This window comes from Pipistrellus hanaki (assembly GCF_964339955.1).
Source record: "Pipistrellus hanaki genome assembly, chromosome: 3".
NCBI lineage: Eukaryota > Metazoa > Chordata > Mammalia > Chiroptera > Vespertilionidae > Pipistrellus > Pipistrellus hanaki.
Window position 1 is genome coordinate 108441061 of NC_140505.1, and position 26950 is coordinate 108468010.

At 39.7% G+C, this 26950-nt stretch overlaps 1 protein-coding gene across 1 annotated transcript in view; it reads left to right on the plus strand.

The window, feature by feature from the left end:
- The window catches only part of GALNT8 (polypeptide N-acetylgalactosaminyltransferase 8), a gene marked incomplete at both ends in the record, with an annotated part of 55459 nt that overhangs the window by 24163 nt on the left and 4346 nt on the right, over window positions 1-26950 (plus strand). The window contains 7 exons of the mRNA XM_084878243.1: window positions 3461-3627; window positions 17213-17396; window positions 18118-18315; window positions 18825-18943; window positions 20202-20266; window positions 23038-23223; window positions 26405-26542. Coding sequence (XP_084734369.1) covers window positions 3461-3627; window positions 17213-17396; window positions 18118-18315; window positions 18825-18943; window positions 20202-20266; window positions 23038-23223; window positions 26405-26542 — 1057 coding nt within the window. The remainder of the gene's footprint in view (window positions 1-3460; window positions 3628-17212; window positions 17397-18117; window positions 18316-18824; window positions 18944-20201; window positions 20267-23037; window positions 23224-26404; window positions 26543-26950) is intronic.

Here is a 26950-nt window from a genome sequence, read left to right on the forward strand (position 1 = left end):
TGTTCTTATGAATTTGTTTTCTACAAATAATATAATCAAGTAAGTGAAAAAACTCACAAAGTGGGAGAAATATTTGCAAACCATATATCCAATAAGGTACTTGAACCTAGAATACATAAATAACTTCTATAACTCAATAACAAAACGACAAATAACAAAATTTAAAATAAACAAAGGACTTAGACATTGATCCAAAAAACATGCAAATGACCAAGAAGCAATGAAAAAATGCTCAAAATCATTAGTTATAAGGAAAATGGAAATCAAAACCAGTGAGCTAATACTTCACAACTTTTTGGATGCCCATCATCAAAATAACAGAAGATGACAAATGTTGTTCAAGAGGTGGAGAAATTTGAACCCTCATTTATTACTGATAGTAATGTAAAATGGTGCAGCCACTTTGGAAAACAGGAGGGCAGCTCATCAAATTGTAAAACAAAATTCATTTTAAACTTTAACAGAGAATAGAAGACATTTATTTGAACAAAAAGGAGCTGCAGCCCAGCAGACACATTTAGGTAACAATCTAAATTGCATTGGAATACTATGCTGCCATAAAAAAGAAGGAATTCTTACCATTTGCAGTGACCTGGATGGAATTGGAGAACATTATGCTGAGTGAAATAAACCAGTCAATGAAAGAAAAACACCACATGATCTCACTCATTTATGGATAATAAGGAATATTATAAACTGATGAACCAAAAGATATATATAGAGACAGTAAAGCAACAAGCAGACTGTCAAATTACAGCGGGGAGGGGAGAAAGATATGGGGGAGATAAGAGATCAACCAAAGGACTTGTATGCATGCTTATAAGAATAACCTATGGACAAAAACTCTGGGAAGGGAGGGCAGGTATGGGAGTGGGGGTGGGGTGGGGATTGGTAAGGTATGTACACATATAATACCTTAATTTAAAAAATGAAGGGAAAAAAGAAAATAGAAAAAAATAAATAAAAACCTAAAAAAAAAAAAAAAAGATGAAGGGGAAGCATCTTTGGCAATAGTCCCCCCCCCACTTCACACCCACCCTCAGTTCTTAATGAGGTCCATTGTATGTAAATGAGGTATCCAAATTGTGCAGTTCTGATTGGGTCGATCTGTCTGTTGTTGGATAGATGAAGCCAGAGTTTCCTTCCCTGCAGTGGTTGACTCAGATGGTGTAAACAAGTGGGGCACAGTCCCGAATCCCAGAGTTCAGTCAGAGGTTCTTCCTAGCTGTTCAGAGTATGTAACAAGCCCCAACCAGCAAATGGCCACTAGGCTCTTAGTTGCAAAATTTTGGCCCTTAGTTGACCAGAGGCAGGCAGTTCTTCTCAGCAGGTAAATTTCTTCTTGGATTCACACCAAGTGAATCTTTCTTCTCAGCATCCATATGTTAAACATAGAGTTATCATATGATTTACACCTGTACTCTCAGGTGTGTATGTAAGTGAAATAAAAACATGCCAACACAAAAATTTGTTCACAGTGGTATTAATCATCAAAAAGAGGAAAAATCCTAAATTTCCAATAATTGGTGAATGGATACATATGGTATATATATGCAATAGAACACTATTTGACAATAAAAAAGAATGAAGCACTGGTCTGTGCTGTAAAATTGATGAACCTTGAAAATATTATGCCAAGCAAAAGAAGCCAGTCACAGAAGACCACATATTGTATACCTGAGGCCCAGCACACAAAATCATGTGAGACTTAGACCTGCCACTCCAGCGGACCCCTAAACCCACCCTGCACAAGCCGCACGCCCCACTCCACCACGCCAGCTCCGCTGAAGGAGCTGAGAGTTCTGGCCCCTGAGAGGTGCTCCATGCACCTCTTAGTGACCTGTTGTTTGGCAATTCTGCCCTTACAGTGTCATGACCACAGGCCTTTTATGATATAGATTTCCATTTATATGAAAAGTCCAGAATAGGCAATTCTACAGAAATACAAAATAAATCCACTAATCAGTGGTTGCTTATGACTGAGCTCAGTGGGAGTAGAATGGTTTGGGGAGAAATAAAGAATGACTGATAATGGGTATGGAGTTTCTACAATATTTTGTTTTGTTTTGTTAATCCTCATCCAAGGATATTTTTCCATTGATTTTTAGAGAGAGTGGAAGAGAGAGGGCCTGAGCCAGGGAGGAGCCTGCAACCAACATATGTGCCCTTGAGTGGAATTCAACCCAGGATCCTTTGGTCCTTAGGCCGATGCTCTCTCCACTGAGCCAAACAGGCTAGGGTATGGGGTTCTTTATAGTGTGATGAAAATGTTCTAGAATGAATATTATAAAAAACACTGAATTGTAAACTTTTAAATGGGTGCATTTTATTGCATGTAATATATATCTCAATAAAAATGTTAAGAGAGCTGAAACCGGTTTGGCTCAGTGGATAGAGGGTCATTCTGTGGACTGAAAGGTCCCAGGTTTGATTCCAGTCAAGGGCATGTATATTGGTTGTGGCCACATCCCTGGTGGGGGATGTGCAGGAGACAGCTGGTCAATGAATCTCTTTCATTGATGGTTCTAGCTTTCTATCCCTCTCCCTTCATCTCTGTAAAAAAATCAATAAAATATATTTTTTAAAAATGTTAAGAGAAGAATAAGCCAGTGCCTCACATATGGTAAGAATTTAATAAATTTAAACTGTAACATTTAAAAAATGTGTCAAGCACAATTCTTTGGACAGTTTGCTATCTCTCCATAGTGGTGTTGTAGTGGGCTGTGTAAAAAATGACTGAAGGTCTGAGAACATAGGGAAAGGGTAGTGACAAAGTTAGAAGTCCTCTGGCAAGTAAGCTAATTTAGGGATGGAGGAGAAATAAGAATTTCTTTGGGGGCATGTTGAATGTTCAAGTGGAAATTTCTCCTGAAGAGTAATAATAACAATAATAAATTTTATCCTCAGAACAGGAGAATTTGTGAAAAACAAATATAAAATCTTCTGGCTACTATGATAAGCAAGAGAGAGATTTCTTGGGTGAGTTGATTGATGTAATAACATTAGAGGCCTCTGGTACACGACATTTGTTCACTGGAGGAGAGGGGGTCTCTCAGCCTAGCCTGTGACCTCTCATAGTCCGGGATGTCCACCTGCTGGTGGGGAGTGGGGCTAAGCCAGTAGTCGGACATCCCCCAAAATGTCCTTAGCACTGCCTTGGAGGTGGGAGAGGCTCCTTCCACTGCCCCTGCTCTCACCAGCCATCAGCCAGGCTTCTGGGTGAGTGGTGCTCCCCCTGTGGGAGTGTACTGACCACTAAGGGGCAGTTCCTGTGTTCAGCATCTGGCCCCTGGTGATCAGTGCACATCATAGCAACTGGTTGTTCCACCGTTCGGTTGATTTGCGTATTAGGGTTTTATTATATAAGATTATATGTAGTGGAGTGATATCAATTGGGTAGTAATGGTTAACTAACTTAAAAAAGTAAACTGGTTATTATATTATAAATGGTCTCTCGTAGGTGTCTTCAGAAGACGTATTCTTCACAACTCCCATCCCTCAGTGTCATTCTCATATTCATGAATGAAGCTCTGTCCATTATTCAACGGGCCATCACCAGTATCATCAACCGGACCCCCTCTCACTTGTTAAAGGAGATCATCTTGGTGGACGATTTTAGCTCAAATGGTGAGCTACTTGATCAAGAAATAGTAGTAAAATGACCATTTATCAGCTGTGGTAGGCTGGAAAGGGGTTTTAGCTTAGAGTTTAGGACATTTTGGCCTCCTCATATAGGAAGAAGAAAGGGTTCATTTATTGATCCCAGTTTGCAATGGGCACATTAATCTTCACAAAGTCAAGACAGAGGATCATCATCTCAATCACACAGATGAGGAAACGAAGACACAGCAAACACATAGTGTGCCCAAATTGCGTGGCCAGTCAGTGGTGGAGCTGGGCCAGACTCAGGATTGTATGACTCCAAAGCCACCTGTGCCCTGTCCATGCTCCATGAGAGAGGCCTGAAGGAGTGAGCTGGGGTCCAAAGGTGGGTCTCAGACACCAAGGTTGAATTTAAGTCCTTCCTTATGGGGGAAAAAAAATCTTTCAGGTAGTTAAGCCCAGAGAAAAGATGAGATTTGAATGCTGAGACTCTTTATAGTGGCAATGTTCCCTCCCCACCCTGGTCTAACTCCCGCCCCCCTGCAAGGAGGACACATGGAGAACTGGGAGATAGTGGGTAGACATGGGGTTTCTGGGGTTTCAGAATCCAGGTTCCTCCTTTATAAGCTCTATGACCTTGAGCAACTTAAGTTGTACTTGCTATTTTTTTATCTGCAAACATGGATGTTGATGAGGATAACTATTTCATAGACTGTAACGAGAATTAAATGAGATAATAATGGTACTAATACTGTTCTAAGCACCTTACATATGTTAACTATTTTAACCATTATAAATCCTGTGAGGAAAGAGCCCCTTCTTTGCTTAGTTCACGAATACAAAAAACTAAGGCATAAACTTGGCCAACACAGCTGATAAATGATGGAATTGAGATTTGACCATAAACTTTAGCATCTTGGAGCCCTAGCTCTAGCCACTGTTTTTATTGATATAATACATGGATTATGAACAGCATTTAGCACATAGTAACCTCTCAGCAAGTGTTAGCTCTTAGTTTTATGAATTTGGGGCACTTAATAAAAAAACAAACAAACTAGAATTACATCACAAAACCAGAGATTTGGGCTAACAATTAGGAAGAAATTTCAAATAGTAAGGACTGTAAAGTGGCAGCCCATGAAAGGAATAGTTCTCCCTCTCTGAGGATCTTTAAGTACCAGACAGGTTATTTCAGCTTCAAATTAAGGGCTGTTTCACCAGAAGAAAAGAGACAAATGACCTTTGAAACCTTCGTTTTTTTATTTCCAGACACTAAAAATACTCCTTTTAATGTTATTTTTTTAATATATATGTTTTTATTGATTTCAGAGAGGAAGTGGGAGAGAGCAAGAGAAAAATATCAATGATAAGCAAGAATCATTGATAAGCTGCCTCCTGCACACCCCCTACTGGGGATCAAGGCCACAACCTCGGCTTGTGCCCTTGACCGGAATTGAACTCGGGACCCTTCAGTCCGCAGGCCGACAATCTATCCACTGAGCCAAACCAGCTAGGTATCCTTTTCATGTTTTAAATACCTTCCTTTCTTGTCCTTCCAATATAACTGCACAAAAAATGAGGCAGTACAATTCCCAAGCAAAATTCCACCTGAAAAAAAAAAAAAAAAAAAAAAGAAAGAAAGAAAGAAAAGAAAAGAAAAGAGAATGGCTGACTTCATTCATTTCTGGAAATGGAGGTCAATATCAACTTACATACCTAATATACTACTATTTCAAGCAAGAAATAGTAGTATAATTAGAAAGACCTCTGTTCTGGACACCTGAGAAGACCTGGCTCCACTCCCTGGCTCTCTGAGAAGACCTGAAGTAAGTTAAGCCATCTTACCTCTATGGTACTCAGCTTCTTCATGGGGCAAATGCAGGGGTTATGGTAAAGGGTCTTTGAAGGTATCTTTTTCTATGAAAAAAAAAATGAGGAGAGATAAGAAATAATTCCATGAGGAGAAATAAGAAATAATTCAAGATTTTTTCATGTGGACCAATGAAATTAAAGATACAAAATTACAAACATAGGGTAGGCACATAACACAGTCCTTGATTGTCCCATTGTGCCCCCATCATATAATGCATCCCTCTCACTTGAGTTGAGAGTTCATTTATGTTTTCCATAGAGATAATTTTTTTGGATGGGCACAGAAGAGGGAATTGTTAGACTTTCTTTGTTGTCACTGGGACAGGAATCAATTTCTCTCTCATTAACCATGGAAACATCAGTTAGATTGGGCCTACACTGAACAGAACTCAAAAATGTTTTTTGTGCTACACTGAGAAAAATAATTGGAAGTCTCTACCATGCATGACACAAGATAAACTTACTCATGTGACTGGGAGGGTCAGTTACTCAGCTGCATTATTCCCCATTTCCTCATCTATAACTCAGGGGAAATAACACTGACCTTCTGATAGGACCTTTCTGGGGATTAAATAACATTTGTAATGTCCTCAGAACAGGGCTTGCTCCCAATAAACGTTAGCCAGTGTTGTACTCCTTGTTTATCTCAGTACCATTTGTAGTATTGAAATGCCATAGCCTGGTATTAGAGGAGTGTCCCCTTTCCTTTATTTCCCTAGATGTAAATATTAATTTGCATCATGTCAAGTGTTTCAAGTCAATGAAGCTAATCTAAGTTTTCCAGAAATTATATTAACATAGGTAAAGCCCTTTATTTTCTCCCCAGTTTTAGGCAAATTCCATAATCAACAACTATTTATTAAGTTTCTATCATGTGCCAGGCATTCTGCATGGAAGAGAATGTCAATGATTTCAAGAAGTTCCCATTTTAATTGATAAGGCAAGACAAACCTATGAAAAGACAACTTGATATATGAAAAGTAGTGTGTCAAACTGAGTGAGCTATCAGTGAATGTGAGAAATCCCAGAGAAGTAATTGGGAGGCATCCTGGAGGAAAGGGCCTTGGGTTGGGACTTGAAAGCTTGGTAGGATTTGAAAAGGCAAATAAAACAAAGGAAGTCTGAACGGCTCTGGTTGAGTTACATAGGGAGCGGAGAGGGCGAGGGAAAAAAGATGTGAGCAAAGATACAGAAGCCAGAAGCACCCTGAGCTGACCAGCTTGAAATAAATAATCTTTTGAGGGTTGAGGTAAGGGGGCTATCAATGGAAGAGCACGACTGAGAAGGAAACACAGGTTTCCTTTAGAAGATCCATTGAAGGGTCTTTAATTCTTATGTTGGACTATAGGTATTATTTCTGAAAGGGTGCCTAGAAATCTACAGCTCATAGGACTTTGGAATTGGAAGGGTACTGATATGTTTATCCAGCCTTCTTTAAGTTTTGGAAATAGAATTCCCCAATGGGAAGTGACAGAATTAGTGAGGGAGCCCAAATTATAGTCTAGATATCCAGAGTCTCTAGCAACCCCTTCTTTTATTCCTTCCCCCCACTATTTTGGTTCCAAAGGTTAATTCAAGAACTTGTGCAAAATATGCCAGATAAATGAATTTTGATTCTCATCTTTCTCCTTTTCATCCTGGTTTATCTGGAACTAATGTAATTCTTAACTCTCTTTGCCACATGCAACCAATCTCATAGATAATTCTCCAAATATTTTTTGTGAGATATTTCAAATATCTCTTTAAAAAAACAACCTCAGGCTCTAGCTGGTTTTGCTCAGTGGTTAGAGCATCGGCCTGTGGACTCAAGGGTCCGAGGTTCAATTCTGGACAAGGGCACATGCCCAAATTGCAGGCTTGATCCTGGTGTTGGGTGTGCTGGAGGCAACCGATCTCTGATTCTCTCTCATCATTGATGTTTCTATCTCTCTCTCCCTCTCCCTGACTCTCTGAGATCAATAAATACATGTTTGTTTGTTTTAAAAAATAAACTACGGCAATCTTGCTCTTGCTCTTTTTAATAGTTACAACCCTTTACTGAGAGTCACAGCTTTTCTATTCACTTTTTCTTTCTTGAAGAAATTGTTCAAAAATGGCAGAAGTCATGATTCCATGTTCCATAGGATGCGTGAAGACAAAGATGAATTACACAGCCTGCTTCTTTGTTTGTTTTTGTCCTGCTTCACCACAAGCTTTTCCACAGATGCCATGGTGGCAACAAAAGCAGAAAGAAAAAAAAAAGTCCACCCCTTCTGATTACTTTCTAAAATTAATGACAGAGTGAATGTAGGGAATTTCAACCTTTTATTCTTTTCAATAGGAGCAAACAGCCTTCAGGTCCATTGGCTCTCTTTAACACTTTGAATTACTGATTCATCATCCTGTGCAATAGGGAAAGTTCTAAAATGAGTATGATTTTAGAACCATAGTCACGTAGGTATTGATTCCAGTTCCTGACAACTCCAGGACTCACAAATATAATCTTCTCCTGAGAAAGGAACCAGAAATGATCTAATCTCTTGGTCATTGTGGGGTGTGAATAGGGAAGAGGAGATAGAGGGAAATCTTGATAAATCCAACGAGTACTTACGTAGTTCTTGAGGCAGCATGGCGTGGTGGTTAAATACAACACGGGCTCACACTCAGGTATGCCACTTACTTGATGTGTGATTTAAACAAGTTTCTTACCCTCTCTGTGCCTCATTTTTTTTCTGAAGTGCCTTCCTCATAGAATTTTTTGAGAATTAAATGAATTAATATTATCAGGGAGTCATTTGGTTAGATATCTTAAACATTGCTTAGTGATTTGTATGTAAGTTATCTTTATACATATGAGAAAGTCAACTAGTAGGCTCACCCAAAGAACAAATGCACAGACAAACTTTATAAAAAAGAGAAGAAAGAGAGAAAGAAAACTATCAGCAATCTTGGAATAGTGAACCTTGTTTGCATAATTTTGGGGATATACTCATTAGCTGGAAGTTAGAAAAGGGATTAGTTGGGCATTCTGTCCCAGTTGGCACTTGAGTAGGCCAAATAGGAATAGCTAACACAAGACAAAACAATTTCAGTTGCTTTTGAAAAATCAAAAATATATTCTTTAGAAAAATTTTGAGTGTTTAGTTGTGGAGATGTTGTGAGCTATCTCTGCAATGTCTGACCACCAACATTTCTATCTTAGTTAGATCAGGTCCGTCCTACTCATTCTTTTTTTTTTCTCTAAACATACTATTTATTTATTTATTTATTTATTTATTTATTTTTAATCCTCACCCAAGGATATTTTTTCCATTGAGTTTTAGAGAGAGTGGGAGGGATGGAGAGGGAGAGTCAGAGAGAAACACTGCTGTGAGAGAGAAACACATTGTTTGAATGTCTCCTGCAGAGTCAAGAGCCTGCAACCTAGGTACGTGCCTTTGACCAGAATTGAACCTGGGTCCCTTCAGTTCTCAGGCCAATGCTCTATCCATTGAGGCAAGCTAGCTAGGGTTGTCTTACTCATTCTTGTTAAAAAAAATTCAGTGTATATAAACCTTGTATAACAGTGTCTGGCACATAGTAAGCAGTTTCTAAGGTAGTTTAACTTTGAGGGAAAAGAGATTAGAGTGGTGCTATTAAGTCTGAGGATGGAATAGAGAGGAAGGTGCAGGGGACACAGTCAACATTTTTTTTAAATTTAGTTATTTTTTTTAAATTTTATTTTTTTATTTTTATTTTTATTTTCTCGATACCACTTCCATTTTATTTTTTTAATTAAATTATTATCTGTATACATATTTTAACATTTCCCTCCCCCTCCCATACATACCCTCCCTCCCCAGAGTTTTGTGTCCATTGGTTGTACTTATATGCATGTATACAAGTCCTTCGGTTGATCTATTATCTCCCTCAGATCTCCCTACCCTACCTGCTGTAATTTGATAGCCTGCTTGTTGCTTTACTGTCTCTATATATATCTTTTGGTTCATCAGTTTATAATGTTCTTTATTATCCATAAATGAGTGAGGTCATGTGGTGTTTCTCTTTCATTGATTGGCTTATTTCACTCAGCATGATGCTCTCCAATTCCATCCAGGTTGCTGCAAATGATGAGAATTCCTTCTTTTTTATGGCAGCATAGTATTCCATTGTGTAGATGTACCATAGTTTTTGGATCCAATCATCTGCTGACGGGCACCTAGGCTGTTTCCAAATTCTAGCTGTTGTAGATTGTGCTGCTATGAACATAGGGGTGCATATATCCTTTCTGATTGGTGTTTCTAGTTTCTTGGGATATATTCCTAGGAGTGGGATTACTGGGTCAAATGGGAGTTCCATTTTCAGTTTTTTGAGGAAACTCCACACTCTTCTCCACAGTGGTTGCACCAGTCTGCATTCCCACCAGCAGTGCACGAGGGTTCCTTTTTCTCCGCAACCTCGCCAACACTTGTCATTTGTTGATTTGTTGATTTTGGCCATTCTGACAGGTGTGAGATGGTACCGCATTGTTGTTTTGATTTGCATCTCTCTGATAATTAGTGACTTTGAGCATGTTTTCATGTGCCTTTTGGCCTTCCTTCTGTTTTCTTTTGAGACTATTCTATTTAGGTCCATTGCCCATTTTTTAATTGGATCATTCATCTTCCTTTTATTTAGTTGTATAAGCTGTCTGTAGATGTTGGAGATTAAACCTTTATCAGTGGTATTATTTGCAAATATGTTCTCGCACACAGTGGGCTTTCTTGTTGTTTTGTTGATGGTTTCTTTTGCTGTAAAAAAGCTATTTATTTTGATGTAGTCCCATTTGTTTATTTTCTCTTTGGCTTCCATTGCCCTAGGGGCAGTATCAGTGAAGAAGTTCTTTTGGCATGTCTGAGATTTTGCTGCCTGTGGATGCTTCTAGTATTTTTATGGTTTCCCGTCTGATGTTTAAGTCCTGTATCCATTTTGAGTTTATTTTGGTGAATGTCATAAGTTGGTGATCTAGTTTCATTCTTTTGCATGTATCTGTCCAATTTTCCTAACACAATTTATTGAAGAGACTGTCTTGACTCCATTGTATATTCATGCCTGCTTTGTCAAATATTAATTGAGCATTGTGATTTGGGTTGATATCTGGGTCCTCGATTCGATTCCATTGATTTATATGTCTGTTCTTATACCAGGCTGTTTTGAGAACAGTGGCTTTGTAATACAGATTGAAGTCTGGTATTGAGATTCCCTCCTACTTTACTCTTCTTTCTCAGGATTGCTGTGGCTATTCGGGGTCTTTTATTGTTCCAAATGAACTTTTGGAGAGTTCTTTCTAGGTCAGTGAAATATGCCGTTGGTATTTTAATGGGGAGTGCATTGAACCTATAGATTGCTTTAGGAAGTATGGACATTTTGATGATGTTGATTCTACCAATCTATGAACATGGTATGTTCTTCCATCTGTTTACATCTTCCTCTATCTCTTTTTTCAGTGTCGTGTAGTTTTCTGCAAATAGGTTCTTTATTTCCTTAGTTAAATTTATTCCTAGATATCTTAATTTTTTTGGTGCGATGGTAAATGGAATTGCTTTTTTAGTCTCTGTTTCTGTAATTTCACTGTTGGTGTATAGAAATGCCATGGATTTCTTGGCATTAATTTTGTATCCTGCTACATTGCCAAATTCATTTATTAAGTCAATTAGTTTTTTAATGGAGTCTTTTGTTTTTTTTATGTATAATATCATGTCATCTGCAAATAAGGATAACTTTACTTCTTCTTTTCCAATTTGGATGCATTTTATTTTCTCTTCTTGTCTAATTGCAATGGCTAGTACTTCCAGTACTATGTCAAACAGGAGTGGCGATAGTGGGCTTTCCTATCTTGTTCCTGTTCTTAGAGGGAATGGTTTTAGTTTTTGTCCATTGAGTATGATGTTGGCTGTGAGTTTTTCATATATAGCTTTTATTATGTTGAGGTATGATCCTTGTACTCCCACCTAGTTGAGAGTTTTTATCAAGAAAGGGTGTTGGATTTTTACCAAATGCTTTTTCTGCATCAATTGATATGACTATATGATTTTTATTTTTCATTTTGTTTATGTGATGTATCATGTTTATTGATTTGCAGATATTGTACCATCCTTGCATTCCTGGAATAAATCCTACTTGGTCATGGTGTATGATCTTTGTGATGTTCTGCTGGAGCCGATTTGCTAGAATTTTGTTGAGGATTTTGGCATCTATGTTCATGAGGGATATTGGCCTGTAATTCTCTTTCATTGAGTTTTCTTTATCTGGTTTTGGTATTAGGGTGATGCTGGATTCATAGAAGGAGTTTGGAAGTGTTCCTTCCTCTTGAATTTTTTGGTATAGTCTGAGGAGGATAGGTTTCAGTTCTTCCTTAAATGTTTGGTAAAACTCTCCTGTGAAGCTATCTGGCCCTGGGCTTTTGTTTGCTGGAAGCTTTTTGATGACTGTTTCAATTTCTTCCCAAGTCACTGGTCTATTGAGATTTTTAGATTCCTCCTGATTGAATTTTGGAAGTTTGTATTTTTCTAGGAATATGTCCATTTCCTCCAGGTTGTTCAGTTTGTTGGAATAGAGTTGTTCATAGTATTTTGTAACAATTCTTTGTATTTTGGCGGGGTCTGTTGTTATTTCACCTCTTTTGTTTCTGATTTTGTTTATTTGAGTCCTCTCTCTTTGTTTCTTAGTTAGCCTGGCTAGAGGTTCATCTATCTTGTTTATCCTTTCAAAGAACCAGCTCTTGGTTTTGTTGATCTTATGTATTGTTTCTTTGGTCTCTATGTCATTTATCTCCGCTCTGATTTTTGTTATTTTCATCCTTCCGCTTAAACTGGGATTTTCTTGTTGCTGTTTTTCTAACTCTTTGATTTGTAGAGTTAGATAATTTGTTACCATTTTTTCTTGGTTTTTTTTTTTTTTTCTTTTTTTTTTTCAATGGGCTTGTAGGGATATGAACTTCCCTCTCAAAACTGCTTTTGCTGTGTCCCATAGATTTTGGATTGTTGTGTTTACATTGTCATTTGTTTCCAGGATGTTTTTAATTTCTTCCTTGATTTCTCTGGTAACCCAGTCCTTGTTTAATAACATGCTATTTAGTCTCCATGTGTTTGATTTCTTTGGATTATTTTTATTGTAGTTAATTTCCAGTTTTATGCCACTATGATCTGAGAAGATGCTTGATATAATTTCTATCTTCTTGAACTTGAAGAAACTTTGCCTATGTCACAAAATGTGGTCTATCTTTGAGAATGTCCCATGTGCACTTGAGAAGAATGTATATGCTGTGGCTTTGGGGTGGAATGTTCTGAAGATGTCGATTAATTCCATCTGGTCTAGTGAGTCATTTAGGATTGATATTTCTTTGCTGATTTTTTGTTTAGATGATTTGTCGAAGGATGACAGTGGGGTATTAAAATCTCCTACTATGATTGTATTGCTATTCATTTCTCCCTTAATGTCCTCCAGCAGTTTTTTTTTTTTATATATTGGGGTGCTCCGTATTGGGTGCATATATTTACCAGGGTTATTTCTTCTTATTGGATTGCTCCCTTTAGCATTATGAAGTGGCCTTCATTATCTCTTGTTATGTCCTTCACTCTGAGATCTAATTTGTCAGATATAAGTATTGCTACCCCAGCTTTTTTTTCATTTCCATTCACCTGGAAAACCTTTTTCCATCCCTTCACCCTCAGTCTGTGTGCGTCTTTTTTTCTGAAGTGGGTTTTTTGTAGACAACGGATATATGGGTCTTGTTTTCTTATCCAATATGTTGCCCTATGTCTTTTGATTGGAGCATTTAATCCATTTACATTTAAATATATTATTGATAGGTACTCATTTGATGCCATTTTTATTCTATACCCCTGTGTTCCTTCTTCACTTTCTATTTCTTTATTTTTACAGTAGACCCTTTAGCATTTCTTGCATTGCTGGTTTGGTGGAGATAAATTCCTTTAGACTTTTTTTTTTTTGTCTGTGAAGCTCCTGATTACACCTTCAATTTTGATTGATAGCCTTGCTGGGTACAGTATTTTTGGATTCAGATTCTTCCTTTGCATGACTTTGTATATTTTATCCCATTCCCTTCTGGCCTGATGAGTTTCTGTTGAGAAGTCAGTTGCTAGTCTGATGGGGGTTCCTTTATATGTAACTTTCTGTCTCTCTCTGGCTGCTTTTTAGATTCTTACTTTGTCGTTGGTGTTTGCCATTTTAACTATAATGTGCCTTGGTGTTGGTCTTCTGGGATTCATTTTGCTTGGGACTCTGCAAGCATCTTGGATTTGTGTGGGTTTTTTCTTCTCTATCTCAGGAAAGTTTTCTGTCATTATTTCTTGAAATACATTTTCCATGTCTTCCTCAGTTTCCTTTCCTTCTGGAACCCCTATTATTTTAATATTGTTTTGTTTTGTATTGTCCCAAAGTTCCCTTAGGCTCTCCTCCTGCTTTTTAATTTTTTTTTTTCAGAAGCTGCTCTAATTGGGTATTTTTTTCCACCTTGTCTTCTAGCTCAGTGTTTTCCAACCTTCTTTCATTATGAGAATCACCTGGTGGAGTTGTTAAAACACAGATTCCTGAATCCCAACTAAGAAGTGCTAAACTAGAATTTTTGAGAACATATAGGTAAAATTGCATACCTAACTTAGTGCTCTGTATATAAAATCTGTCTTAGAGCACTAGTTAAGTATACAATTTTACCTATATGTTCCCAAAAATTCTAGTTTAGCACTTCTTAGTTGGGATTCAGGAATCTGTGTTTTAACAACTCCACCAGGTGATTCTCATCATGAGAGGTTGGGAAACACTGTTCTAGCTCACTGATGCCGTCCTCTGCTTCTTCTAGTCTACTCTTGATGCTTTCTATTGAGTTCTTCATAGTAGCGATATCGTTTTTCATTTCTTCTTGGTTCATCTTTATTTCCTCTTGGTTCTTCTTCAATTCCTCTTGGTTCTTCTTCATTTCCTCTTGTTTCTTATTCATATCATCAAATTTCTCTTCCATTCTTTTTCGCCATCCTATGATCATTACTCTGAATTCTTGCTCTGGTAGGTTGCTTGCCTCTAACTCGTTTACTTCCTTTTCTGGTGATGCCTGCTTTTTTTTTCATGTGCCGGCTATTTCTTTGTCTCCCCATGGTCTGTCTTTTCAGGATGTCTGGTTATGCGGTATTCCTTCTCCTGCATTGATTTAAAGGCACAAAATACAACACTACCCGGTACAACACAAAAGGTACTTAACAGGAATGTATTTGTGATATTAATAACCTCTAATAAAGGTGACCACTAGAGAAAGACAAATTAGGGGATAGGAGAGAAGGAAGAAAGGTAAAAAAAAAAAAAAAAAAAAAAAGGATAAAGAGATAGAAAGAGAGAGAGAGAGAGAGAGAGAAGAAGAAGAAGCAGCAGACTAAGAGAGAAAGGGGAAACAAACTATATATATATATATATATATATATATATATATATATATATATATGGAGAAAATTCCCATACAACAACCACTAATCCCTGCAAATGCCAGCAACAATACTTGGAGATTAATACAAACTACAATATCCACTATTATTAAGTAAGGCTATGATATACAGAAGTAAAAAACAAATAAAAACAAAGGTTTTTAAAAAATACAAAGCAACAATAACAACACAAGAATAAGCATAACAATTTCACTAAAAAGCATAAAAATTCACTGTAATCACCATTCACATAAACAATGACAAAAGGATAGAGAGAACAGTTTTTTTTTTTTGTTTGTTTGTTTTTTAACTAGTTAATATAGTGAAGAGAGTGGTATTTATACACTTGGAGCAGGGGGTTGGAAATTAGGCCTATAAGTATGGTGAGAGTTTTAGCAGGGGGTATACAGAAAGAATAGGGGAAAAACTAAAGCCGGAAAGGGATAAGATAAACAGGAGACAAAAAGGGTAAAGGTTAGTAAGAGAGTGATGGTGTAAAGGTCGAGTTGAGATAGGGTTGAACAATGCTATAGTAGAGATTAAAATAGAATGAAGACTAATCCCAATGTAAAATAAAGAGAAAATAAAATTGTACTGGAGAGAAAAAAAAAAGAAGAAAAAGGAAACAAAAAATTCAAAATAGCAGTAGTAATAATGATGATTGAGATTGAAAACTGTAATGATTGAAAAGGTAAAATAAAGTAAGGAAAAAAGAAAAAAATTGTTTCTTAAGTAAAAGATGTAAAAAATGAAAACAAAATAAAAGATGTAAAAAATGAAAATAAAATAAAGAATAGTAAAATTAGCATAAAAATGTCCACTAGTGGTCATTCACTTCCTCTGTTATTGTATTTGGCATGCCTGATTTTCAGACCAGACAGTCTTGCAGTTCCCAGCTTTCCACTGCACCTCAGTTTTGTAAGGTAGTCCTTAATTTTAAGTAGGCTATATCTTAGTTATTTGTGTCCATTTATTTTTGATTAATTAAAAGTAAAAAAAAAAAAAAGACAGTTTGTAATTCCACCCCTGGGTGGCAGTGTTTCTGGTTTGAACTCCCAGTCTTTTTGGCTGCTCTAGCCTTCTTTCTCTATGGCTCTATGTTTTGTTCTGGTAGGCTGCCAGACTATCTCTTCTGGCTCTTTCCAGGAAGGCAATTTCCCCCTGCAGTCTTCAGGATATGTCCAACTGGGCAGTCCTTCCCTAGTACTCAGAAGCAAGGGAGTGAAGGGGATTACGTGCAGGGTGGGTCTGCACCAAGGTGTCCAGATGTTCTGCCCTTGTAGGGACAGTCCCGATTCTTAACAATTTGTCCCGTGTCCCTTGGCATTTTAAAAAACTCCTGATTTTTGGGAAGATTACGCCAAACCCAGCACTGGGTCTAGCAGGGGAGGATTCTCTCTGCAGCTGCAGCCTTCTTTAGGCTCAACTCGGTGCGGGGGCTGCTTGGGTGCTCCGTGGCTATAATCGCTGTGGGGCTGCGCTCTGGGGGGCCGCTCAGGAGCGCCGCGGCTACAGTTGTTGCCTGTGCCACAGGGACCCAGAACCCTCACGCTTTCCCCGCAAACTCTGACCTTTCCGTGGGTGATTGAAGAACTCCCTTGAATCCACGTATTTGCGCCGATTGGGGCGTCACAGCTGCTCGATTGTCTCCTCTGCTGTGGGTTTTCCAGGCCTCAGAGAAGATCCTCCTTTCCTGTTAAGTTGGTGCAGCCTTCCCTCTGCGCCCGTAGCTCTGGGAGAGTTCTCTGCCTCCGCAGTGCTGGCTGCTTGGTCAGGAAATCCTGTCCAGCGGACCCTTCCTTCCTTCCTTTAGAATTCTGCTAACCCTTAGCTGCCAATCAATATTTCCTGAGCGACTCAGACACTGCTTATATCTGTTCTGAGACCATGGTCAGAACAAGTCCATCTGTTCGGCCGCCATCTTGTTCTCCCTATCCCACAGTCAACGTTGTAGAATCACACATCCTAACCTGGAGATACTTCAATCACTACTAGCTATAGAATAGTATTAAATTTCAGTACCAGCCGAAGCTGGTTTGGCTCAGTGGTAGAGCATCGGTCTGCAGACTGAAAGGTCCCAGGTTTGATTCCAGTCAAGGGCATGTACCTTGGTTGCAGGCACATCCCCGGTGGTGGGTGTGCAAGAGGTAGCTGATCGATGTTTCTCTCATCGATGTTTCTAACTCTCTATCCCTCTCTCTTCCTCTCTGTAAAAAATCAATAAAATATATTTAAAAAGAAATAAATTTCAGTACCAAATTCATCATTACATTCAGAATTTCTATAGCTGTGTATTTTGTTGGCAGGAGAACTAAAGGCAAACTTGGATGAGCATATTAAGCTTTACAACCAGAAGTATCCAGGACTACTGAAAATAGTACGGCATACCAAGAGACAAGGTCTTGCTCAAGCCCGCAACACTGGCAGGGAAGTGGCCACAGCTGAAGTAGTAGCCATCCTGGATGCTCATATTGAAGTGAACGCTGGGTGGTAAGGCTCCAGATGGTTTCTTCTGCTGAAAAAAGGGGAAAAAGGACATATTGTAATTCTAAATATAAGACAGGATAGAGTGGAAATAGGGAAAGCCTACATCAGACTTTAAACACAGGGAAGCTACAAAGACAGATGCTTTTACTTGAGGATTTTGGTTGGCTAAGGATAGTGCTGGAGCAAAAACAATGGGCTTGGCGTATTGACATTGCACCCAATCCTGACTTTAAATACTTTGGGACTTTGTATACATCACGTCATCTAACTTGATATTCATGTGCTTATCCATAAAATGGAAGAGATTACCTTATGGTACTTCCTAAGGTTTTTCCCAGCTCCAAAATTACATGACATAAAGAGAGCTCTGTCCTTTGGAGAAGGTGGAGAATCAGATAGTAAAGAGTTATTATTTTGGAAACAGCATAGCCCAAAGGTAATATACATTCAGGTGGAATACTGATGGTCCTGGTTCAAAGTAGTTCAGGGGTAGTATTTGGATACTAATTTCAAATATGCTTTTGACATGGGTCAGCTGCTAGCATCCCAGCTATCCCAAAAGCTGCAGAACTTTTCTGGACTCTGGAGCGTTCCTTTCACCATCCAGCTCAGTCTAAATGAAGAAAGTGCTAAATGTCAGGGCAAAGTGCTTGGTACACCTTTATCTGCTGGCTCCTGCTGCTTACCCACACACCTAACCTGGGTTTGTTACACACTCTTCTAGGGCAGAGCCCATCTTGGCCCGGATTCAGGAAGACCACACTGTGATTGTGTCTCCTGTGTTTGACAAGATTCTCTTTGACACATTTGAATTAGAAAAGTATTCTTTGGCAGTTGATGGGTTTAACTGGGAACTATGGTGCCGTTATGATTCACTGCCAAAAGCCTGGATTAATCTGCATGATGTCACTGCTCCAATTAAGTAAGTCTGAAAGGTCTCAGAAACATGGTTAGCACATGGGAAGTCAAGAATGAAGTGGTAGTAATGGAAGAAGAGTGAAAGGAATGAAGGAATGAAAGAAAGGGAATAAACAAACAAACAAAAAAACGCTGATTCCAGATAAGAAGGAAAGAGAATAAAAATAAAAAACGCTGATTCACAGACACTTTGGGCTATCTGAGGGCTTTCAAGCAAAATAAAGCAAATGTTTTAGAAAACATTTGGGCAATTTTAAGCACTTATTAAGCTATGAAGTAGGGATATCCAGATGAAAAAGATGTGCTTTTAATATACCTTGAGAAGGGTTATGACATCACAGAGGGTGAGGGAAAGTTACACTTAGTTCAGCTAGAGGGCTTAAGGAAACCCTACGGATAAGAGGTCTGGGTAGAGTTTCAAAGGCCAAACCATGACTGTGTTTCCTAATGCTCATCTCCCTCCTAACCCATTTACTATGGAGAGGTTAGTAACTCTTGCTTTGTGTTCCACAGGAGTCCTTCCATCATGGGCATCTTGGCAGCCAACAGGCTCTTCCTGGGAAAGATCGGGTCTGTGGATGGTGGAATGCTGGTCTATGGAGGAGAGAATGTGGAACTTAGCCTGAGGGTGGGTATATTTCCATTCTTCTTATGGGACAAAGCAGAGGGAATAAAATAGGAGGGTACCCTGTTTCCCCGAAAATAAGACAGTGTCTTATATTAATTTTTGCTCCCAAAGATGTGCTAGGTCTTATTTTCAGGGGATGTCTTATTTTTCCATGAAGAAGAATACGGTACACATTTATTGTTAAATGAAAATAAAGGAAATTTATTACCTGTATACGGTACGGTAGTACGGTAGTTGTCAACACAAACCAGACAAACTGTGAATCCTACAGTATCAAGAATTTACTCATTTATTCAATGACAATCATGTCATCATCTTCTGGAACATCATCATAACAACCCAATTCCTAAATTTCCTGGTGAATTTCTTGTAACTCCATTTCTTTCAGAATCAGTGGACCAAATCTCTCATGTTTAGCCTAGGGGGGCCCTTATTTTCGGGGGGATGCCTTATATTTCACTCAGAAGGGAAACCTGTAAGTAGGTCTTATTTTCGGAGGATGTCTTATTTTCGGGGAAACATGGTAGTAGTATCTCTGGGATCCTGAAACAAGGCTGGTTGTCATTGGTTCAAGAGGTGGAAAAATCCTCATGTTTGTAGGTCACTAGAGGAAGGCAAGAGGACTTCAGGAGTGGCGTCTTTTTTATGTAGGTTTATATAATCTGGGACTTATTAGGGAAAGGATAAAATTGAGGCTCAGCAGATGGTGTTCTCCATTGTCTTGAGGAATCGAGACATTTTTTAAGCATCTCCTAGAATCAAACAACTCTATGGCAGACAGCTTTCTATAAGACCAAAGAGAAACTGGGCAGAAGGTCCAGGGATACAGATGTGTGGGTAGCCAAATTGCTCCTGAATGGACAGCTAGAACAGCTGACATGATGGCATAGGTCATGCTGAGATGTGGTTTAGTCGAGGACAAATAGCCAGTGATGGATTGTATAGCAATAAAATAAAAACGAGAACCACTTCTCGTTCTGACTGTGCACTGGCTACTCAGCAATGATGCCTCTTCTCTGCTCTAGCTTGGCTTTGATGGGGTGGCTTTGAAGGCTTCAGTTTGGAACTAGTGCATTATTTTTTTCTGTCCTATTAAATTTGTCAAAGTATATCTTATGGTCAAGCCCAAAGTCAAGGGGTGGGGAATATCTATCTACAATGAAGTGACAGAGAACTGGGGCAATAAGTTCAACACATCACAATCAGTTTGGAATAGGTCTCTTGCAAATCTTAATTCCAAATCCTATTTTTCAACTGGAAAGTTTGTGCTATCCTGGCCAGATACAAACTCCCTAAGCCATATCTGCTGCACCAAGAACCTAGCATGGTGAGTGATATATGGCTTACACTTGATAATGAGTTTATAATAAAATAATAATAAGGATGTCAGGATGGCATTGTAAAAAATGCTGGACCTAGGTTCTAATCCTGGCTCTGCTAATTCTCCATTTCTATAAAATGCTCTCCCCCACAACTGCCAGCTCCAAAATTCTTTGCCTGAGTCAAGGTGACCTCTGGCCCATTGTGTTTTTTCTGAAGGAACAAGATAATTTCCTATATAAAGCTTATTCTGTCCAACTCTATTCAGTTTCTTTCCAATTGAGACTGAAGACCACATATTGCACCCTTTTAGGACCCAATCAAGATCCCACATTTTTGTGTTAACAAATGAACTTTGAGTCCCTGTCTGAGTTTTCCATTAAGCCACAACCATTCTCTAGCAGAGAGATTTATTACTTTTTTGCCTGGTGGCCTTGATCAGCTTTTCCACTGGTGAAATGAAGAAAAGTGTCCTTGTTTTAACTATCTCATAAGAATGATTGTACAGTTAAAATGTAATAAATAATTTGAAATAATTTATGAAGATATGAATTAGAATTCTTATTTGGATTCTGGGACAGAAGTCAAAATAATAGAGGTTTAAATAAAATAGAAATTAATTTGTTTTCTTCCATAACTTTTTGAACAAAAGTGGTTCAGGTTTGAGATGGCAGCTCCAGGATGATGGGGACCAAGACTTTCCCATCTTGTGGTTCTGCCTCACTCAATATCACATCCATATTCTAGTTAGCAGGAAGAGAAAGTAGGGAAAAAGAGAGTATGCTCTTTCTCTCTCGGTTTTTTTTTTTTTTTTTTTTTTTTTAACCAGTTCTACCTGCAATTGTGTATATTGTATTTCATTGTTCAGCACTTGTCAGATGGTCATGCCTATATTCAGTCAAGGTGTTGGCCAGGGTTGGGTTCTTAGCTAGGACTGACTGAAGAAGGATCTGCTTCTAGGCTCATGTTGGTGTTGGCAGCATTCAGCTCCTTGAAGTCTTCCAGACTGAGGAGGCATTCAGGTTGGAAGCCACCATTAGTTTCTTGCACTCTTCGTATGGTGGCTCACAACTTGGTGGCTTGCTTCTTCTAAGCCAGTAAAAGAATGCATCTCCTAGCAGGATGGACACTACAATCTTATGTAATGTAATCACACACATGTAATTGTGTACATACCTTTTCCATATTCTACTGGCTAGAAGATCACAAACCCACACTCAAGGGGAGAGGAGCAAAGAAGGGTATGATGAGGAGGCATAGATCATGTGGACCACCTGTGCATAATATCTGGCATGCAGGTCCAGGAAGGGTCATAGGACACTAACTCCAGTGTGATTAGCTCAGGGCTTGGTGCTCCTCAAGACATTGGCACTTTTCCTGAGGATAAATGAGCAAGGACAGATTGCCATGACCTTTGCAGTGGGGTTTAGGATCTGAAGGAGGGGCTGATGCAAAAATGAAAATGCTATACAAGAAATATGAATTTAGAAGGCATTGGGGGCCAGGTGGAACCTCTTTCTTGAAGAGACACACGGAAACTGGGTCCTGTCTGCTTTTATTTAGTTTTAGATAAACATCTTGCCCTCCTGGGAGCGGCCAGGCCCGGAGCGGCCGGGCCTGAAGCAGCCGGGCCCAGAGCAGCCGGGTTGGGTGCGGCCAGGCCCGGAGCAGCAGCAGCCAAGTCCAGAGCAACTAGGTCGGGAGCGGCAGTGACCAGACCCGGAGCAGCTGGTTGTGGAATGAACCAGAGCAACAGAGGCCAGGCCCCGAGCAGCCAGGCCCGAAACAGCTCGCTCCTCGCCTGCCCCTGCCCCATGGCTGCCTCTCAGACATGGCTGGAAACTTTTGCGGGAACTTGAGGGTCTGCTGAATCAAGTGATGAAGGCTTAGATCTGGATGTGTTGAGTTAGTATAGCACTGGGGTGTTGATCTGTGAGTGCCTTGGGTGGGGCCTGGATGAGGCTGGTTGACCTATTTGGAAATGTCTTTTGTGGGAAGTGTATCATTGGGCATGTGGAGGTATTATTGATATTAGCAAATGCTAAGTAACTGATTTACTATCTGAAAAGGGATTTACTATCGGGGAAAGGGAGGGAGGAAGAGACTGAACATAAACTGTGCACCTGTGGATGAGGACAATGGGGGATGGAGAGGGGGCGGAGGGTGAGGCGGGAACCTGGTGGAGGGGGGAAGAAATGAGGAACCTTTGTAATAATATGAACAATAAAGATTGATTTAAAAAAATAACAAAAAAAAAAAACATCTTGCCCTCGGTAAAGCACGGCAAACAGGTAGCCGACAAACTGTCTCCAAGGTCAATAAAGATCAGTAAAGATCAGTAAGGTCCAGTAAACATTTGCTTGGAGGCTATTGAGCCACCACTATCTCAACACAAACAATCAGTGCTTAGCTTCAGCCCTGCCAACGTGCTAGATCCATTGGCCTTCCGCGTTCCTTGGTGCACTCTCATGAAAGTATTGGCAAGTGGTGACTTCCTACAACAGACCTTCCTTTGGTTTGTTCAGAAAGACTTCCTAAAGTGGGTAGGATTTCTGGAACTGTCTGAAACCAAGGAGAGAAGAAGGTTGGTGAACTTCTAAGGAAGATTGTTTTAGATAAATGGTTTGGGAGGTAACATAAAGATGCAAGTGGGAGGACTGAATTTACATTATTTAAAAAATGGCTCCAAAATGTTGGTCTCTGTGCATCCGTAAGCAATGCTACTTATTGGCCATGGGGCCAAGATTGTCCAGATGATTTTCCCCCCTTCTCTTGTAGGTGTGGCAGTGTGGAGGGAGAATTGAGGTCTTGCCCTGCTCCCGGATTGCTCACATAGAGAGACATCACAAGCCCTATGCCTTGGATCTGACTTCTGCCATGAAGCGCAATGCTCTCAGAGTGGCCGAAATCTGGATGGATGAGTACAAATACATGGTCTACCTGGCTTGGAATATACCAATCCAGGTTTGTCATGGCATTGAATAGGGCCAGGAGGTTGTGGTATTGGTGGGAAATGGGAAGGGATACAGCAAAAGTATCATCCCAGCTCTAAAGAATAAGGGTAAAGTCCAGATGGTGTGATGATAATGACACAACACTTAAGAAGTAATACTATGTCCCAGATTCATTAATTATCACAACATACTTAGAGGGTAAGTTTTATTTTTAATTTTATTTATTTAAAAAATTTTATATTACAGTTTACATTCAATGTTATATTAGTTTCAGATATATATCATAGTGCTAGGGTACTTACATAACTTACCAAGTGTTCCCCGTGATAAGTCTAACACCCACCTGGCACAGTACATAATTATTACAATATTCCCTGTGCTGCACTTTACATTCCTGTGATTATTTTGTAACTGCCCATTTTTTAGTTCTTAATTACTTCCCTCTTTTCACAAAGCTCCCAAACCCCCTCACACCTGGCAACCATCAGTTTGTTCTCTGTATCTATGAGTTTATTTCTGTTTTACTTGTTTATTTATTTTGGTTTTTCTTTTCCACATTGAAGTGAAATAATGTGATACTTGCCTTTCTCTGTCATACTTATCTTAGCCCAAATACCCTTTGTGTACATTGATGTTGTCACAAATGTCAAGGTTTCATTCTTGTTTATGGCTAAGTAATATTCAATTGAATATGTACCACATCCTTTACCCATTTGTCTATTAATGGACACTTAGGTTGCTTTCAGACTTCATTGCAAATAATGCTGCAATGATCATAGGGGCTCATATATTTTTTTCAAAATAGTGTCTTAGATTTCTTCAAATAAAAACTCAAAAGTGGAATTGCTGGGTTTTTGGTAGTTCTATTGCTTGCCTCCATTTTGTTTAGTTCTTTTTCTAGAGTTTTGTCTTGTTTAATTTGGGATATTTTTTTTTTCCTCCTCCTTTTGACTATCTCCTGTGCTTGTTTTTATGTATTGTATTAGGTAGATCTGCTATGTCTCCCAATCTTGGGAGGGTCACCTTATATAGTAGGTGTCTTAATGGGTTCAGTGGCACAGTCTTCCTGGTCACCTGAGATGGGTGTGCCAGGGCTGTCCTTTAAGTGGGTTGTGTGTGCCCTACTATTGTAGCTGAGCCCTGATTTCTGTTGGCATATCAGTGGGTGAGATTGACCCCAAGCTGACTGGGTGTGAAGGCTGACCATGACTACAACAGACCACCTATTGGTGTGTGAATGACCCATAGGATGGGGTTCATTTGGGACTCTGGTACTGCTGAATTTGCCCTTTTAGTGTGTCATTTGTGGAACTAATTGGGTGGTGCTCTGGTGTGGTTTGAAGCTGGCCACTGGGTGTGTTATTTCTGGGGCCTCTTGAGAAGAGCTCCAGTGTTAGCCAAAGTGAGCTGCTGCCTGCCTGGCCTGGGGCCACCTGGTAGGAACTACAAAATGATCGGTGGTTGGTAGCTCCCTCTGTTGGGTTGGAGGCATCTGGGACCGATTATGCTATGGACTGAGTGTGACTGCCACTCATGCCAAGCTTGAGCTGATTAGCAAGAGGTACAGGACATACAGAGGCTACCCACTGCTTGTTTGGGGTTTGTAAATCTTTGAGAGATTTTAGGAAAGTCCACAGCTCAGGCCAAGGTTGGTTGTCTGTGAGAAACAGTCTTGGAAAGAGATTCATGCTGAAAGAGAGTTCAGTGAGGTAAGGTCTCAGGGAATCACCAGGGAGGGGCAATTGGGTTAGCCAGGCTGATGGAGATTCAGATCTAGTGCATACATGTGTCTGCCTGCTGTGTAGGGAGAGGGCTCAATAAAGGAATAATGGCACTTGTCAGTACTTCTGTCCATGAGAGAGCTGCCCCTCCTTCCCTCTCCCTGAAGTCAGTTAATTTAGTTTCTCCCCATATGTCCCTGGTGTTTTCCAAGCTGCTGTTCCTTTGCTGGAGCTTAGGGCAAGTGTGAGCGAGTGAGTCTTTGCTCGGGTTCTTTAAAAGAATATCTGGTCTACAGCAGCCCTCTGCCTCACCTGATTTTCACAGACAGATATTGTGGGGACTCCTATTCCTAGCACTGGTTCTTCAGGCTGGAGAGTGAGGTGTGAGCCAGGACCCCTCACTCCTCAGTGAGGACCCTCACTCCTCAGTGAGGACCTTCACAGCTGAGAAGGTCTTACCCACCACATGTGGGTGTGGGGCCAGCCCATTTTGCATCTGTGCCCTTTCTTCCTTCTATATATCCTTCTTCTGTATATCCTTAGTTAAAGGAGTTCTGGTGAGCTAGTCTTCAGGTGGTTCTCAAGAGTGATTGTTCTACAATTTACTTGTAGTTTTGATGTGGTTGTGGGAGGAAGCAAGTGCAGACTCTTCCTTGGGTAGCTTTATTTTTATTATTCTAAGTTTACAGATTAAAAAAAAACTGAAGCATGAGAATTGAAAGAAACTTGTTTAAGGTGATAAGGTAATGTAGTAAGTGGCCGAGATAAGATTCAAACCAAGTTATTCTCTACATTATTTGTTCTTTATCCATCATCATTACTGGTGGAATCTTTATGGTACTGGGTTGGACATCAGGAACTCACTATCTTAGGATAAACATGGTAGGCAGGATGTGAGATTGTGGGAATAGAGGTTATAATCCTGTTGATGCACATGAATGCGGATGACCTTCTTGGCTAAGGCCGCACATTGTTCCTGCCACCAGAGGTCAGGGTGATTTGCTATCTTCTGCTTCTGAACTGTGCCTTTGGACTCAAACATTCTTTCAATTTAATTCCCCACAGACAATCACTTTTAGAAAATGCCATTTAACCATCAGAATCTTGCTGCCAGAATATTCCTTTTGAAAGCCTTTTTCTGGCCATCATAAATAGTATTTTCTGTTTTACTGATATAAATATGATCTCTAACAGGAGCAGTCTGCATTAGCTTGCTAATGATGAGAAAGAAACCTGAGTGACCCCACTACACAGGCCTTGCAAGTGTCTTTGAAACCAAAGGTGATTCCTAAGGTTAAAGCTTTCTTTACTTTCCCCAGAAAACTATACATTATCAAGGTTACTTTATGGGCCATCAGAAAAATACCCCCTTCCCTCAGGCATCATCCACACCCTTTGAAGAGCAAAGAACATTACACAGAAACACTTCATATTTTATTTACACAGAAACACTCCATGTTTTACTTACAGAACTCTGGAATAGATTATGGAAACATTTCTTCCAGAATGGCACTCCGGGAAAACCTGAAATGTAAAACGTTTGATTGGTATCTGAAAAATGTTTATCCAGCCCTGAAGCCAATCCACAACATTGTAGGCTACGGAAGAGTACGTATAATGAAATTGCATTTCAGATTTTAAATATTTGACTGTAACAGACAATGAAACCTGAATCACATGACTACCCAGAAAAGGGTTTCCCAAACCATCCCATCCAAGATTCTCTTCCTATCCCCCAACTCCTTCCTCAGTGATTTGCCCTTGGGTCCTCTCAGTTCCTGTTATCTCTTACTTCCCAGTTCTCCTCTCCTTTCATTCTCTCTGCCTCCACTTCCTTTACTTGGAAGCCCTTGCTCTGCCTCTCCCGTTTCTCAGCCAATCAGGGTGCTTGGTCTCACCCACCTGAAGGAGGCTGAGATGGTGTCACTTCTTTATATAAATGCTGGTCCTGGTGTGCAGGTATTCCCAGGAAGTGGGGATCACAGCAATGCTTCATTTCAGCATTTGTCTTAGAAA